This window comes from Telmatherina bonti (assembly GCF_933228915.1).
Source record: "Telmatherina bonti genome assembly, chromosome: 8".
NCBI classification, from domain to species: Eukaryota; Metazoa; Chordata; class Actinopteri; order Atheriniformes; family Telmatherinidae; genus Telmatherina; species Telmatherina bonti.
Window position 1 is genome coordinate 15,840,094 of NC_136626.1, and position 15,808 is coordinate 15,855,901.

At 39.8% G+C, this 15,808-nt stretch overlaps 2 protein-coding genes across 4 annotated transcripts in view; both read left to right on the forward strand.

The window, feature by feature from the left end:
• Nucleotides 1–1,487: 1,487 nt before the first annotated feature.
• On the forward strand, nt 1,488–4,861 carry cUnh1orf52 (chromosome Un C1orf52 homolog). 2 transcript variants are annotated; one of them, XM_079245074.1, is made up of 4 exons: nt 1,488–1,913; nt 2,459–2,672; nt 3,141–3,176; nt 3,676–4,861. In XM_079245074.1, the coding sequence occupies exons 1-4, from the start codon at nt 1,620–1,622 to the stop codon at nt 3,828–3,830; spliced, it is 699 nt and encodes a 232-aa protein (XP_079101200.1). In that variant the 5' UTR covers nt 1,488–1,619; the 3' UTR covers nt 3,831–4,861. The 2 variants fall into 2 exon arrangements, with proteins under 2 accessions (XP_079101200.1, XP_079101201.1); XM_079245075.1 differs by lacking the exon at nt 3,141–3,176.
• Nucleotides 4,862–12,932: 8,071 nt separating this feature from the next.
• Nucleotides 12,933–15,808, forward strand: part of syde2 (synapse defective 1, Rho GTPase, homolog 2 (C. elegans)) — a 45,801-nt gene continuing 42,925 nt past the window's right edge. Inside the window, exon 1 of one of the 2 annotated variants that reach the window (XM_079245314.1) lies at nt 12,933–15,117. In XM_079245314.1, coding sequence (XP_079101440.1) covers nt 13,050–15,117 — 2,068 coding nt within the window. In that variant the 5' untranslated portion in view covers nt 12,933–13,049. The remainder of the gene's footprint in view (nt 15,118–15,808) is intronic. The other variant, XM_079245315.1, reaches the window with a different exon arrangement.

The following is a 15,808-nucleotide window of genomic DNA, read 5'->3' on the forward strand; positions in this document are numbered from 1 at the left end:
CAAATCACCATAAAATGGAAAGCATCTAATTCAAAGCACCTGCATTGTTATTATTTAGCACAGAGAGCGTGAACATCAGACATGATGGATTGGGGAGAGATATGTGGGCAATATATCTGGTAGATTTATGTTTCCTCATCTATTATAAGCACGGCAGTAGGTGTTTGACCTACGTACAAGGGCAAACCGTGGCACCTCTTAGTCTAGCTGGGTTCAAAAAACCCTAAACAGGCTCATGGTTCCTTAAATGCCTCTTAATCATCAGAGGACAGGCAGAGGGAAGGGGATGGTCTTACCCCTTTGGGAATAAGTAGGTGGCTGAAGTTGCTGTTTGGAGGATTGAGAGATATGGTGAGTTTAACTTACATTCAATGTAACTTATTAAATGTTTAGGTTATAAAGATGATTCGATTAGCCAGGTAGTTATTGTTCTAAAGATTGTTTGATTCATTTAGTCATAAGAGAGATTTTATAGAGCAATTTTATGATATGACTTTGAGATGAGAAGCACTAAGTGGACAAATAGTTGTCACTGCTGTAGCTGAGCTTGGCAGTTCTTCTCATGCATCATTGCTGTGACTGTGCTGCCCTCTAGTGGTAGAAAAGAAGATAGACGTAATAAGATTTTTCACAATCTATAATCAGGTTTTATGTTACCTATATCTAGACACAGGCAAGGCAAGTTTACGTACAACACCTTTTATGTACAAGACAATTCAAAGTTCTTTACATAAAACATTAAAATCACTACAGACAAGGAATCTATCTATTGACAGATAATATTTGAAAATAATATTAATATTTAAACATTTATGACCCGCGACCCTCCATTGGACTAAGCGGTTAGGATAATGGATAAACGAATGAATGAATGAAATATTCATTCATTCATTCTAAACCGCTTAATTCAGGGTCGCGGGGAAGGTGGAGCCTATCCCAGCTGGCTTTGGGCGACAGGCAGGGTACACCCTGGACAGCTCGCCAGTCCATCGGAATGAAATTTTTATTACATTTATATTTCATAACTATATATCATTTATATCATATTTATATTAAAAAAATTTTTTTTTTTATCAATACGGAGATACTGTAATTTGCTATATTATTTTAATCGTTATCTTTTTTAAAAAAGCATTTTATATCACAGAAAAATCAGGCTGAACATTATATGTTTAGACAGACAGACAAATAGATAGATAGATAGATAGATAGATAGATAGATAGATCACCTTTCATCTTTTAAATTGGATCCCATTAGCTGCAGCTATTCTTCCTAATGTCCAAAAGAAAGAAAGATAGGCTTGTTATTAAAAGATGCAATATTATTATTCTTAAACTGATTGGTTTTTTTTTTTTTTTTTTTGTTCCTATGAGTTCAGACATTCAGCTCCATGATGTCTATGAGACTTGAGCCTGTGCTTTTACGACAGTCGTTAAATAGTAGTCGTAAAGCTGGATAGCGGTTTTACGACTATTTTGGAGGCTATTTTAAAATGGAGTAGCAGCCTAGTTATTGTTGTTTTTTTTTCTCTTCCGAATAATCTAATTATTTTCTTTCCCGTTTCTTCGACATTACAAATTATCAACTTGACATTAATAATCCCTGCATTACAGAAGAAATGACCGAAGAAAAGAAACTGGGCTCTCTGGGTTTCTTTTCCAGTTACGACGATTTGAGCGACAGTAGCAGTGACTCGGAGCAGGAGGGGGAGAGTCGCAGGAAGAGATCCGAGACAGAAGCGCAGGAGAGCGGCGAACAGTCCTCCCAACAGGCGGCTAAACGAGCTGCCGGTGGAACTCCTTTACCCAGACCAGACGTGCTGTTCAGCTCCGTGTCCAAGCCGACCTTCCTGTATAATCCCCTGAACAAGCAGATAGACTGGGACAGTCTGACAGTCAAAGCTCCTGAAGAGGTAAAAGTCCCAGTTAAACCTCGATAGACAGACTTTTACCACTGATGCTTCTTATCTGACAGGTGAACAGAAGCGATTTCAGAAAGGTCAACTTGTAAGCAGCAGCTAGATTCCAGTTATTCCCCAGCCGCAGTTTGCACTTTGTTTGCACCGCTCGAGATATGTGGTGTTGTAATATTTTGTTAGCAGTTTGTGTATGTTGAATGAGTATACAGTTTAATAAAAAATATTTCTACATGTCACTAAACAGGAGCTAACCAAAACCTTGTTAAACAATGTGGAACAATGTGTTGAAGTACGACTATAGCCTTTAACTACAGACAGACATTTTGGTTTAACCTACTATGATTTGTTAATATCTTATTGATTACAACTGTAATAATTTTGACACATTTGACATCTGTAAAGATGAGTTGTGACCAATGTGCTGTCATTTTTGTTTTGCTGTATAAAAACACAAAGAATTATAGGATCAATGCGTATTTGTTGTGGCATCTTGTGAACTGTGTTTTTTTTTTTTTTTTTTTTCCCCCTGTTTTTTAAAGCTTCCCAGAGAATTTAAGCCATGGAAGACAAATGCTGTGCCCCCTCCTGAGAGCTATGCTGTTGAACCAGAGAAGAAGAAGAAGGGACCTCCTCCAGGAATGGACATGGCAATAAAGTGGTCCAACGTGTACGAAGACAATGGTGAAGACGCACCGCAGCCTCACACGGGCAAAGCTCGGTTCTTGCCTGCAGAAGAGCAGCCCCCTGACTCAGGTGAATCAATGAGAATGACTTCAGTATGGTCATCTCTAACCGTCACAGACATCCTTCTCAGTACTATGAGCCTTTCTCTGTGGAGTTTGCATGTTCTCCACATGTATGCAGGTACTCTGGCCTTCTCCCATTGTCCAAAGACACTTTAAATTCTCCCTGGGAGTAAATGTTAATTTATTTATCTCAGTATTAGTCCTGTGATGGACTAGGGATCAGTCCAGGGTGTACCCTGCCTCTTGCCTGCTAATTGCTAAGATAGGAGGAGAGGATAGTTTCAGCCACCCTGAATTGGATTAAGCAGCATTAAAAAAATGAATGAAACACAGACAGAAAGAAATAGTGGCTTGGTTTTTGGGAGATGATTTGGATTCAAAGTAGTACATGAGCAGCAGAGTAAGGCTTCATGTTAGCATACTTGTCAAATATCCTGTTTTGGTTTGGTTTACCCGTCTTGTTATTTTCCCGTAGATCTCCTGGATTACAATGAAAAGTCAAAGCTTACAGGTGACGCATGCGATGAAATAGATCCTCCAAGTGTGTCATTCTATGGTGTCAATAACTAGACTTAATTTCCTAATTAAACTAATCATGATAATAAGACAGACATGGTAAATTTTATTATCAGACCACATTCAGCAGCTAGATCTGGGAGTTGCAGGTGACTTGGACAATTGCGAAGTTAAACATCCTGCAGTTGAGGGAACCGATCTGGCGAGAGAGCCTTCATGTGCATGTATGTTCAGTTTATTGCACTGATGGTGTTTGAAAAATCCACAATAGATCATTATTATAATTTAATTACAGTTTTTTGTTCTTTTTCAATAACAAATTCAAGATGGGAAGATTTTCAAACAAATGTTTTTTGTTTTGTTTTTCATCTAGTTTCTGCGTCTAACTTGCTACTAAGTAGGTCTTTATTGTTGTATTTCATTTGATTCCTATCTTATATATCAACTAAAGCCAACTTTTTTCCTACTCTCTCCCCTCGTCCTCGGGCTATCAGATGAAGAATCAGAGAAATCGTCTTTGTCTGCCAAAAAACGGCGAGTGGAGACCTTCCAGCAGAAGGAGAAAAGGAAGAGGGACTTGGGACAAGCCACTTCTGAAAAGAACTTTGTAGAGGAGGAGAAAAGGATCCTCAGGCAGAAGGTCGAATGAAGCACGAGTGACTGATGGATAAAAAATATCTTCACATCAGCAGAAAAATTCTCACATTTCGGCATATTGACCAAGAAGTTGATATTCTGCAGACATAGTTTTTTTTTTCTCAATACATACTATAGTTTGCAATATTATTTTTAATTGTGGCTTAAAAAATCTTCCAAAAAAAAAAACTTAAACTGTGATTTTATCACAGAAAAATCAGGCTGAAAACAGCAGAAATATGTGGTTTAAGATCTGTTTTTCTATTTCAAAATTCAAAAATCGGTTTTGTTATTTGTTTTCTAATGGGCTTTCTCAAATTTGAATACTAATCTTCTCTTTTCCAAAGAGGCAAAAACTTGATGGAATACAAAGATCAACGAGCTTCACCAAACAAGACACCTTTAATTACAGACGTCTTCTTCTAAATATGAATACTCTTCTTAGAGATATGTGGCTGTAACTTCCTGTGACAAATTGAACAGAAAGTCATGTTGACTGGCTGATGATATAAAGTTACTGTGATGTTTGTTTGTACTGAATCCACATTTACTATTTAAATATTACTATGTGTGTGTGTGTTTTAATTAAGATTTTCCTTCCAGGAAACTGATTAAAAGACTGTAAATCTGTATTTTTTCCCCACTTAAAGCCACCAGATGGCACACTGAAGCTACACTATAGCTGCCTCCTGTTTCTAGTATAGTTATCTCACAAAGAAAGACCTGCAAGTATGTTTAATTTTTCTCAGAGGTTGATTTTTATTTCAGAAGTGTGTGTAACATCACTCCTGTTGAGGTACTGGACATTTGAAATTAGCAATATCAACTCCCCAGGTGTTTACTACAGTACAGAGTATTAAGAAGTATATATCTTTTCTGTTTCTCTGTGGGGAATTGTATACATCACCAGTCAAAAGTTTGGACACACTTTCCCATTAAATTCAATGGAAAAGTGTGTCTAGTTTTTTGACTGGTAGTGCTGCTTTGTCATATTGTTTGTTATTAAACACTTATACAATAAAGAAGTGTTTTGTTGTAAACAGATGGTTTGTTATGCTTGTCTTGTTTTGAACTATGAAATGAACAGAAAATACTCACTAAAGAATTATTAATTATTCAGATAATTGGCTATCGATTCCCACATTCTTGAGACTTCTGTGGCAGTTGTAGTAAAATTATAATGGCTTTTCAAGCATCAAAAAAGTTTCCACTTTACTACAGTTAGTGATCAGAGGAATTCCTGTCCTATCTGTCATCGTTGGTTGACATGAAGTGGTGGTAAATATGCTTCTGATAAAATTCCAGCCTCCAGGTATGTGCCTGGCCTTGTCAGAAATGTGTACCTGGTCCTCCAAAACGGCAGCGGTGAGCTGATTTTTATCAGCCATATTTACGCACAAATAACTCTTCTCTCTGGAGCGACTGTGTGCAACGACCAGTGAGGTCACTGAGAATTAATCACCTCGCTGTCAGTCTAGTCGCTGGAAATTTCCCACATAAATGTTTTGCAATGCCCTGCTCTTGTTTGTGTGGTGTTGAATTGTTACTGTCTTTGATATGATATGCACCGCATTCTTTCACTTCAGCCTCTTTGTGTAACAAGGATCATGTTACCAGAGGAAAGTGTTTTTTTTTCCCCCTCCCTCTGGATGTCACACATGGCCAACCTTATCCTCCATTTAATAAGAGAACATCTAATTCTTCTGTTGCACTTGGGACAAACATGCTATTAGTTGGTCAAGTAAAAATGGGGGGAAAAAAAAGTCAAATTTTACTTTATTAAAATTTAAAATTTATCATATAGTTTCTCATCATTAGGTTAAAAGCTAATGTTATTTATTAACTAAAGTGCCAAAAAAAAAACAACTGAGCTATTCTCTGCTCCACTTAAGATGAGGAAAAATGTCAGTAACAGTAATCCTTTATCATTCTGACACATTTACTGGAAGGTCGAGACCTTATGATAGCCACTCAGTATTCATGGACCTTTCCTGAGCTGGCTGCCAACAGCAGCTGCTGTCTGACTTATGACATTGTCATAGAGCCAGCACAATGTTGCAGCTTGTATGTCAATTTTGTTCTGCTGGCAGACGTGTGCTGTTGTGCACATAGAGCCAATACAATGCCTACCTTTTCCCTCTAAGTCTATCATTTCTGATTGTAATATTCAAAATTAATTAATTTTTTTAACACCCTGTACACCACCATAGGGGTGGTGGTTTCATGACAACACTGCAGGAAGCTTCCCGCACTCTTAGTTGTTTTCTTGGAGCAAACAGTTGCTTTTCACACCGGCATTCTGGTTGATCGTGCAAAACAGATGTTCAGAAGAAAGTGGACTCTCCCTGAAACAGAATGCAAACACATCTCTCTACCATAATATTTGCACCTTGTTGTCACATCAGAAGTATAGTACATTTTCTATGTATGATAGCTTCACAGTGAGAGTCCTGAATTCACATTCAGAGCAGTCCTAATTCTTCTTTCTTGGTTTAATATTGTGTGAGGGTTGGAATTTTCCAGATGATGGTCAGACAGAAACATGATATTATAAATTGCAGTAACATTGTGGTAAAAGCTGTTGGTTGCAGCTAAATATTTCCAAACCATTTCCTCCTTTTTTCCTCGAAACTTGCATTAGAGTTCCATTAGTCTATACCAAAGTACTTCTGTGACGTGCATTAGTTTAGCTAAAAAGGAATGATTCTACAAACTGTATGGAAAAAAATGATAAAAAATAATATCTAAAAAAATGCTTCAAAGGTTGTATAGTTCTGGTGCTATCTGTTGCAAGGAGCTTCATGTGAGTGTGTTTAATGACCACAAACATGCCAGTTTAGTTAAAAACCTACAGCTGTACACTGTATTTGCACCGATTGTATGGACAAAAACACACATGTCATTCTCTTAGCAAGGGATCAAATCCTCTTTTTCAAAGATACAGAACAGTAGCACACAAGAAGATGTCTGACCCCTTGTCACAATAAACATGTCAGAGTTTGTCGCTTGATAACGACATGAAGCAGTCAGACAGATAGCCCAGGCTATCTGAGAGTGTGTCTAAATCAGCCCGTGGTACTCAGCCAACCGGTTGGGAGTGGAGGCGATACTGTCTGTGTGAATTTGCTTATCATGACCCTTGTCCTGTGGTTAACCAATGAATGGAGTTTTACGTGGGGCTTGAAACTCAGAAAAGAATCAGAGTGGATCTGCTGCACATCCGTTTATCCAGAGAAGATTTGGGAATGCAACATAATGATATTTCTTTATGGATTATCATGCTTAATTCCCTGTGTTAAAACAGGATGGGTATGCATGTAATAATTTCCAACAATCAGTCAATAAATGCAGCTCAAATCCTCAGTTTATCATATTCTAATGACAAGAACGCAAATACTGACTACCCTTCCTGGCAACACTGACCATAAACTGTGACTGATTAAAGGTTTATCATGTTTCTCTGTTTACTGCTGCTGTTCAAATAAGTTCAGTGAAGAAAAAGATAGTAGTTTTCCTTTCAGATCTGCTACGAGTGCAGCCTTATTTTCTCTCTACTCTTTTCTTTAATATACTTGGCTAATTTTATCCCCAACATAAACACTAAACACAACATTTTAACTGTGCTAAAGCAGAATATTTAGGTCAATACCTCAGCTCTGTTGACATGCTGGTGTCAAGTGACATTAGAGTTTATCTGGATTCTGGATTTACAGATATGAAGAGACACTGAACACTGTTGTTTACACCCCATTTCACTGATAATAGTCTTTTATTAAAGCTTGATTATTCTGTAGAGGCTGTATAGTTAATAATGTTTGTATTTTCTCTGATTACACAGATGGAGAACTACATGTTCTGGTTGTTTTCGTCTGTTTTTTTTCTAATCCTAATACCACTCTCTAGCTTGCTTGTTAAATCAACACACATACTACTCATCAAAACCATGTTATACCTTGTCTTTTATATGATAAATGTAAAATTGGCAATTAGCAGTTTTACAATAGACTAACTGCTGGACTGCAGAAGTTATTGCTGAAGCAGTTACCAATATATTTTATTCATTTACACAGCCTGTTATAAAATATAAATAAATAAAGAAGACAAGTTCATTTAGTCTGAAGTGTCTTGTAAAAGAGTTTTGGCACCTGTTTAAAGGAATAATGGCTTTTCTGTTCTGACATCAATTAACTTCTGGGCATAAAACGGATTGTGTTTCACAGTGAACTATGGTAGCAGTCAAATTTATAGATGTATTGTCTGTGAAAAAATAAATGAATAAAGCTAGAATAATTTTTAAACCAGAACTTTAACAAGACGTTGTGTGGATATTCTGGAAGTGAGGCACAACAGAATTTCCTTTTATATTTTCATTTTGAGTAGTAAAATGTAAAAGAATGACAAGAATGTCACTCTCTGAAACTTGGAGCTGCAGGCTGTTGGCAGAACGGCTCTGACAAGGATCCTCCAGCCATAATTTATACCCTGAGAAAGGCTTGTGTCCACTGGCATAAATTTAGTTGCGGTGTGATTGGGGAGAAAAAAAAAAAAAAAGGGAAGACCCATAAACAGGCCGGGACAGAGAGAGAGGGAACAATGGACTGCCATCAGGAGGAGAGGAGAGCCCCAACAGCTGCAAAACCTTGAATCCTAACACACACTCACGTGCACATGCAACCGTGCATGCACATAGACATATGAGGTCCAATTCCTTCTTCCTTTTATTTTCCTCGGTCTCTGTCTCTCTTTCTCACACAGGCACACACTTGGTTTCCAGCTCATACACTCTCTGACCAGGCCATCTCAAAAAAGGGGGCCAGCCAAGCAGATGTTCGGCTACTGCCTTCACAAAGAGCACAAGGGACTGATGATGGGTGCAACAAAGGAAGGAGAAAAGAGACAACCTGTCCATTCCTTAAAACACCAGAGAGAATATATGCAAGTTAAAATACTGATGTTGTTATCTGCTTTGCTTGTCCACTGTGACAGACAATCTAACTACGGGAGCAAATATTTTGTGGTGTTTTCTGACTTTACAAACTAAAAGATGGCTGAATTTGAACCTGTCTGAAGCATTTGCTCAGAGGAACGCCTATGCATGTTGCCATTTCATACAACTCAGGCTTATTGCTACACATATGCAACATTTCTGTGCAAGTTTTGGATTCTTCCCTTAGCATCTATCTTTCAAACCCCCCGCCCCGCCCATATTCTCCTGCTTTCCCTTTTTCTGCTCTTGCACACACAAACACACACTATGCAGCCTGCAGGTTTTGACCTGTGAATAACTGCCCAGACTGAGTCTAGTCAGTCAGTCGGGGAGGCAGGACAAGGCGTCAGGGCCTACACGGCTCCTGCAGGGCAATAACAGATGCTTATCATGTTTTACTGAGGGGTTGTGGTGGTGATGGTGGTGGAGGGGCCGAGCATCAGTATTGTAGGGGGGCTTGTCATTGGTAGGTATTGTATGCTTGAAAACGCCGGCATGGTTATGCCACAGGGCTTCTAATGGATAAAGATTTAGTCGGAGTGTAGGTATTTAACTAAATGTGTGTGTCTTACAGGAAGAGTTATAGAGGGCGTATTTTCACTCTAACACCCGCTGCAGCTTTTCAGCAGCTCATCCTTTTGCACATTCCAAGTAGAGGCAAGAGCAAACAAACTGCTTAAGGTTTAAGTGAAGTATGTTTCATTCCTTTCTCTGCTGTCTCGAACTCTCTTTCAGCCTTGGGTTGTGCTGCGGGCAGGGACAGAGGTTATATCCAAGGTCATAGAGAGAGAGGATTACTCAAGATACACTTGAGATAAAAGTGTCACTCCGGCAATCGGCAGCGATCCATCAAATGGCAGGTCTTGCTTTTAACTTGGACCTGTCATAGAAGGGGATAAAATACAGTGTGTCTATAATAAAGATGAACCAACAAGAAGGCTAATTCCGCATGACAGGAAAATTCACAATAATTTAGAAACACTAAATCATGATATGGAGAGAAGTGAGTGAGAAATCATCACCTTCCTTACTGTATTGTTTCTTGCGGCATTGTCTGAATGTTTGAGCATTTCATTCCTGCTGCTGATTGTGGACATGCCTTCACAGCTACTAATGAGGATGATAAAAAAAAAAAAAAAAAAAAAAAACGTTATTATGATTATTTTATTATTCATTTATTTGTTTTTTTTAATTATTGTTTTAGTTTTAGCTGGACATAAAGTTGGAATGGTATTTTACTGTATTGTTGTCTAGCAGATTTGGATGTCCCCATAAATTCACTTTGGGACATGGTTTTAAAAGTTAGTGTATTCAAGTTCTCCAAACAAAATGCTGGTTCCATGTGAATAAAACATTCAAATGATTAAAAACTTAGATGCATACACCTAAACTTGTCTCTGTGTGGACATTACCTTAATTCTAACAATCACACAAAAGGTCAAAAGCTTGTTGGCCAACTAGGTTTTGCCCCTTGTGGGATCAGGGACCCTAGTTTACATGGGAACCATCTTCGAGTATGTACTATGAAATAATACGTAATCATTCATTCATTCATTCGTTCATTCACTCATTCATTCATTCATTCATTCATTTTCTATGCCGCTGAGTCCAAGTAAGGACAGCAGGGAGGTTGGGGCCTATTCCAACAATCATAAGGCAAGAGGCAGGGTACACCCTGGACAGGTCGCCAGTCCATCTCAGCCATAATACTATAAATGAAGCTAAATATATCTTGGATTTCTTTGTCAAATTTCAGTAAATGTAAAAGGTTGCCCTCTGCTGAAAAGCAGAATTTACAATCTTGAATTTAAATAATTTTTTTGTCTCATTTGTTGAAAGGATCATAAATACCTGATGTCAACATATGACAAGCAATCTATAAGGGGCTGTTTATGGCACTACTGTTACATATAACACAAGGTTTCACACCCAGGTGTTTTTACCTGACTGAAATGAGGGCCTGAAGCACCTTGACTTGGAATAACATTTCTTTGTTCTTTGGAAGCGTCAGACAAAATCCATTCAGCTTTTTCATTCCTGGTGGAAGTTTCGAGAGACCCACTGTTTTATGTCCTTTAAACTACTTTCAGCAGCAGATGGATTTACAAATGATCTGCTTGCTGATGAAAAGGAACATTATGGTGTGCAATAAGGAATCCCAAAGCAGTGATAATGAGAAAAGCACAGACTTAGAATGGATCCCTGCATCATACAGTAGTCATGATGCAGTCAAAAGAGTTAAGGACATCTGTCATGATGTGGACCAACCTACTAAGCTTGATAAGTGAGAGGGCTGGGTGGTCCAAAACTTCAAAATCTGCCATGAGGGCCAGTATCGCCAGCAGAAAAAGTAAAACATAATCTTCTCTAGATCTCTTCTCAATAGGGGACTGGCCTAAAATGAAAGAAGACTGAAGGAATTAAACCAGTTTTTTTCCGACCACAGCATGCTTAAAAACAGATGGTAAAGAACTTGAACTTAGGAAACTACTGATTATAGTCAGGAAATATGGACTAATGGTGTCAAAGGACTGGTTAAGTATCTTGAAGGGAATAACATCCTGAGGGCAGTTGGTGGGTCGCATCTACTGGACCACCTCATTCAGTTGTGGTAGCATCACTGGCTCAAACTCTGAGTCAAGTCACTGGAAGAGCATGCGTACAGTCGAGGTTCTGCTAAATAGACTCTTTTTTTGTCAACAAAGTAACTTAGAATATCCTCCCTGCATTGCAGTTTTAGAACATTAACAGAAGGATTAATGACATGAATTCAAACTTATGTGAGATTGATATTTGTAAGCAAACTTTGATACAGGACTAAACTGCCTGTTTGCTCTTTTGAAGTCATCATTTTTGTGCCGCCTTGAAAGCTTCAAAGCACATAATATTTGAGGCGTTCAACATGTCACGACCATTTTAGTGCAAATTGCAGCGATGCATTATTTAGAGACTAGTCAAAAAGTTTAATCTTTACACAAAAGTGACGTTACAGACATTATTTCTCTGTGTAGCAGACAAATAGTGTCCTTTAGAATACTGGTTGCCCTACTACCAGCAACAGAATGGTGAAGATTTTTATTTCTGCACAAATTTTAATTCTTTTGAGCACAACTTCCAAAGATTTGCTGCTAGAAACAGTATCTAGCAAAGCGCTAACTAAAACAATATAAGTTTTGACATACAGTACTTTTAATACTTTAATAAATACTTTTAATTTAAATGTAATTCAAATTAATTAATTTTAGCAATTGATTAAGCAATAATAAATAGTTTTAATTTTTTTTAGCACAACAAAATTTGCTGCTAGTAACAGTAGGGCTGTGACAATATGCTTTTGTCTCGATTCGATTCTCTTCCGATTTTGATTTTTGTAGATTAAAAACAAAATAAATGCATAAAAAATGCATTTTTTTTTTGTTCATCATTTTTCTTGATTTCATTTAGGAAAAACACAACACAGTAGCCAGACCATCATTCTGCTGCTATAATGCCCAAGAAGACAAGTTAAAAGATCAATAAAAACAATAAAAATGACAAAAAAAATTTATAATGGATTATTTTTATTTATTTAAAAATGATCTATTATTTAACAAAAAAAAAAATCGATTTTAAAATTGTGAAACAAAAAAACTCCCGATTTTATTTCCCCACCCCAAAGTAACAGTATCTAGCGAACAGCCAAACAAAACAATGTAGGGTTTGACACACATTCAATTATTCTTTTCATTTAAAAATAATTCAGATAAATTCATTTTAGCAAATGATTGAGCATTAATAAATAATTTTACATTTTAATTGTTCTCTTGTGAATGTATCCTATGCAATATTATAGCAATGTTGTAAGTTATTAAAACAAATTCTTCAGTTCCCAACCATAGCAGGTCAGTTGGAGTTTCCTGTCAGTTTCTCTGAATAGTTTGCTCACAGTCTCTGGACTTAGCGCCAAAAATATTCCAAATATCTGAACTGCAAACCCGGGGAGAGGTGAGGCGCTGGTGAGGGAGGGGAGAAGAGGGAGTGTGTGGAGCAGAGAGAGAGAGAGAGAGAGAGAGAGAGAGAGAGAGAGAGAGAGAGAGAGAGGTGGTGCGGCTGAGCAGCGAGTCAGGAGCGTTTCAGAGGGGCGACAGAGCGGAGGTGACAGCGGAGAATGGACAGAAGCCCGTCCGCTCGGAGAGCTTTGACCGAAGAGACCCCTTCCATTCTGGAGTCAGCCTGCTGTAAGACACCGGGGGGAAACGGAAAGTAATGGCTGATCCTCTGCGGAGGACTTTATTAGCGAAACTCCGGGGGAAGAAGTCCAAGAAAGGAGCGACGCTCCGCGGTGGATACAGCTCTGCTGCTGCGGCGAATGGTGGCCGAGAAGGTAAAGAAAAAGTTTTGCAAACGCAGCGAGATTCCGACGAGGCTCGACCGGTAATTTTCTTCACAGGGCTGGATTTCACTGCGGAGAGAATGAGTACATACGAGAATTACGCTGAAGGAGCGATGGTGCAAACCACGGGGGTTTTAATGGTCCCACAGAGCCGAGCAGCAGAGTTGGCTGGCTCCCGTCCTCAGGAGCTGAGCGGCGGGGGCAGGGTTCGCGTTAATGAGGAGCTCCTGGGGGTCCCACTTCAAAGAGACGCGCAGTTTGAGGGAAATGTGTCAAGGGAGAGAGACAGGAGCCACCAGGGACCCACATCCATTGACAAAATCACGACGGGGATCCCACTGGGGAGACCGCATGTCCAGAAAAAGCATTTTGTGTCGGTCCCTATGCAGTGCAGGGTTGGGGATTCAATCGGGTTTGGGGACAATTCAAATCATGTTTTACACCGAGCACAGGTAGAGGCACATTCAAGGGTGGCTAACCCATTAGAAGCTGTGGTTACTGGTGCTGATGGTGAGCGGACACAGCAGAGAGACAGAAGACACCCCCGGCACATGGCAGGCACTGTAGTGTCTGTCCAGGAAAACAACGCCAACTGGAGTTCTGACAGCGGACCAAATGTAGAGACAAACTCTCCAAATTGCACAGCACTTGTATATCCAAACTGCGTGTCAAGAAACTCAGAAGAAAACCTTTTGATCACAAATATAGAAAGTTATGGACCAGACTATACAGGGGATACAGGAGGAACAGCAGGTGGTCTGCAAAGCCCAACTTTTTTCCCTACTGAGCTGCAAATTTGTAACCTTAAAGTGACATCTCTGTGTACCACAGATGGGACACTTAAATACCCGTTAGATAGTGAGGACGATGATTACTACGACAATGAAATTCTGCCCTTTTATGAAAGAATTAGACAAAAAACAGATGATGATGGAGCAGAGAATGTTGTTGCTGGCCAGGGTAGGGGACAGGTTGAAGACAGTATCAGTGCCCAAGAGACAGACAGACTTAGGAACCAGCTACAGGAGGCTTATTACCTTCTTATCAATGCTATGAATGATATCCACCTTGATGTCCAGCAGATTAGTGGTGGTTTAGCTGAGCAGCAAGCCACTTCCTCCTGTAGTAGCCACTCAAGGGACAGTCTGTGCTCCAGGTTGTCTATCAAAAACATGGACAGTGACTCTTGGTCTTCAGGAGGTGACAACAGTCCTCAGCAAGTGTCTGATACAGACTCACTCCTGCTCTGCCTCGCTGAGAATCTGGAGTCAAAGCCAAGGCTTAGAAGTACGAGCATGACCAACCTCTCATTGACCAAAAAGCCCACATTACAGCGCTCTGTTAGCGATGGAGCTATCAAATATCATGGGAGAACCTCGGCCTGTATCCAGGCACCTGGAATGCAAAATGCAGAAGCCAGTGATGAAAACGAAGCTACAAAGAAAAGTAAGGCTAAAGGAGCTGATGCAGAACTAGTAGGTGAGCTGTCCGAACCTCAGGTGCTTTGCAACGCCATCAGCTGTGAGGATCTGCAGCGAGAAGCCGGAGTTGAAGAAGATCGTGGCGGGCAGCTCAATGAGAGCAGCGGCTCAGCCAACAGCTTAACGGGGTCCTCCGATAGCAATGCCGAAGCAGCAACGCAGGGTCAGGACAGCAAGCAGGGGCTGACTGAAGTCCGAGCGCAGGTGTTCAGCTCAGTCAACAAAGCGCACGGTGTCACTGTCAATAAGATGCAGGAGTGGATGCACAAGGGTCGCCTGCTGTCTTTCGAGATGAAGCAGCGCATTGAAGGCTCATCTTTACCTCGTGGTGGAGTCCGCAGCCAGGACAGACTCTGCCTCACAGGATGTAAACCGGGGGTCCAAGCATCCAGCCGAGGCGGTAAATCTGTTAAGGCCAAGTCACCTACAATCAAGTCACAGCAGCAGCAGCAGCAGCCAGGTAGGAAGGCTACACGGTGTGGCCTCAAGTCCAGGGGATCCTCTAAATCAGAGACCCTTTCATCCTTCTTCCTCCCGTCTGATTATTGTCATCTTCCACCGCTCATAGTAAACTGCTTGGTGGCGGTCCACCCTGCACTCTTCTTCTGGATGCAAAGCAAAGGGAAGAGACACCTCAGACCTGTTGCTTTCCTTTTTTAAGAGTTTCTAACTGGTGGTGGGTTCTGTCCTTAACACTAATGTAGGTGCATTTTAACACACAAAAAAATTAATAGCACATAAGGTGATAGGTGGTATTACTCACAGTGTAGTTCAGTAACAACTAACTCACTCTCCTCCTAGAGCGTTTTTCTGTGGTGTTGGTGGTGGGATTTGTGTGTTTACTGAAAGAATGGTTTGATCATGAATAATGTGCTAAATGATCTTTTTGCCTTTGTGTTGACGAATTGTTGGTTGTAAAAACTAGAAAACATCAGTATCACAAAACCACTGACAGCAAAAAAAAAGAAAAAAAGAGAACTTACAATCATCAGCTTGGCACCAGATATGTTTAGTTGTTCATACTGCACCTAGTGTATATTAATATATTGCAAGAGATAAAAAAATAGACAGTGATGAAAACCGTTGAATTGGAAGGCTTATTTGGTATCCGTTCCACTGCCCTTTAAGCCGACTCAACGTTCCCAGTTGGA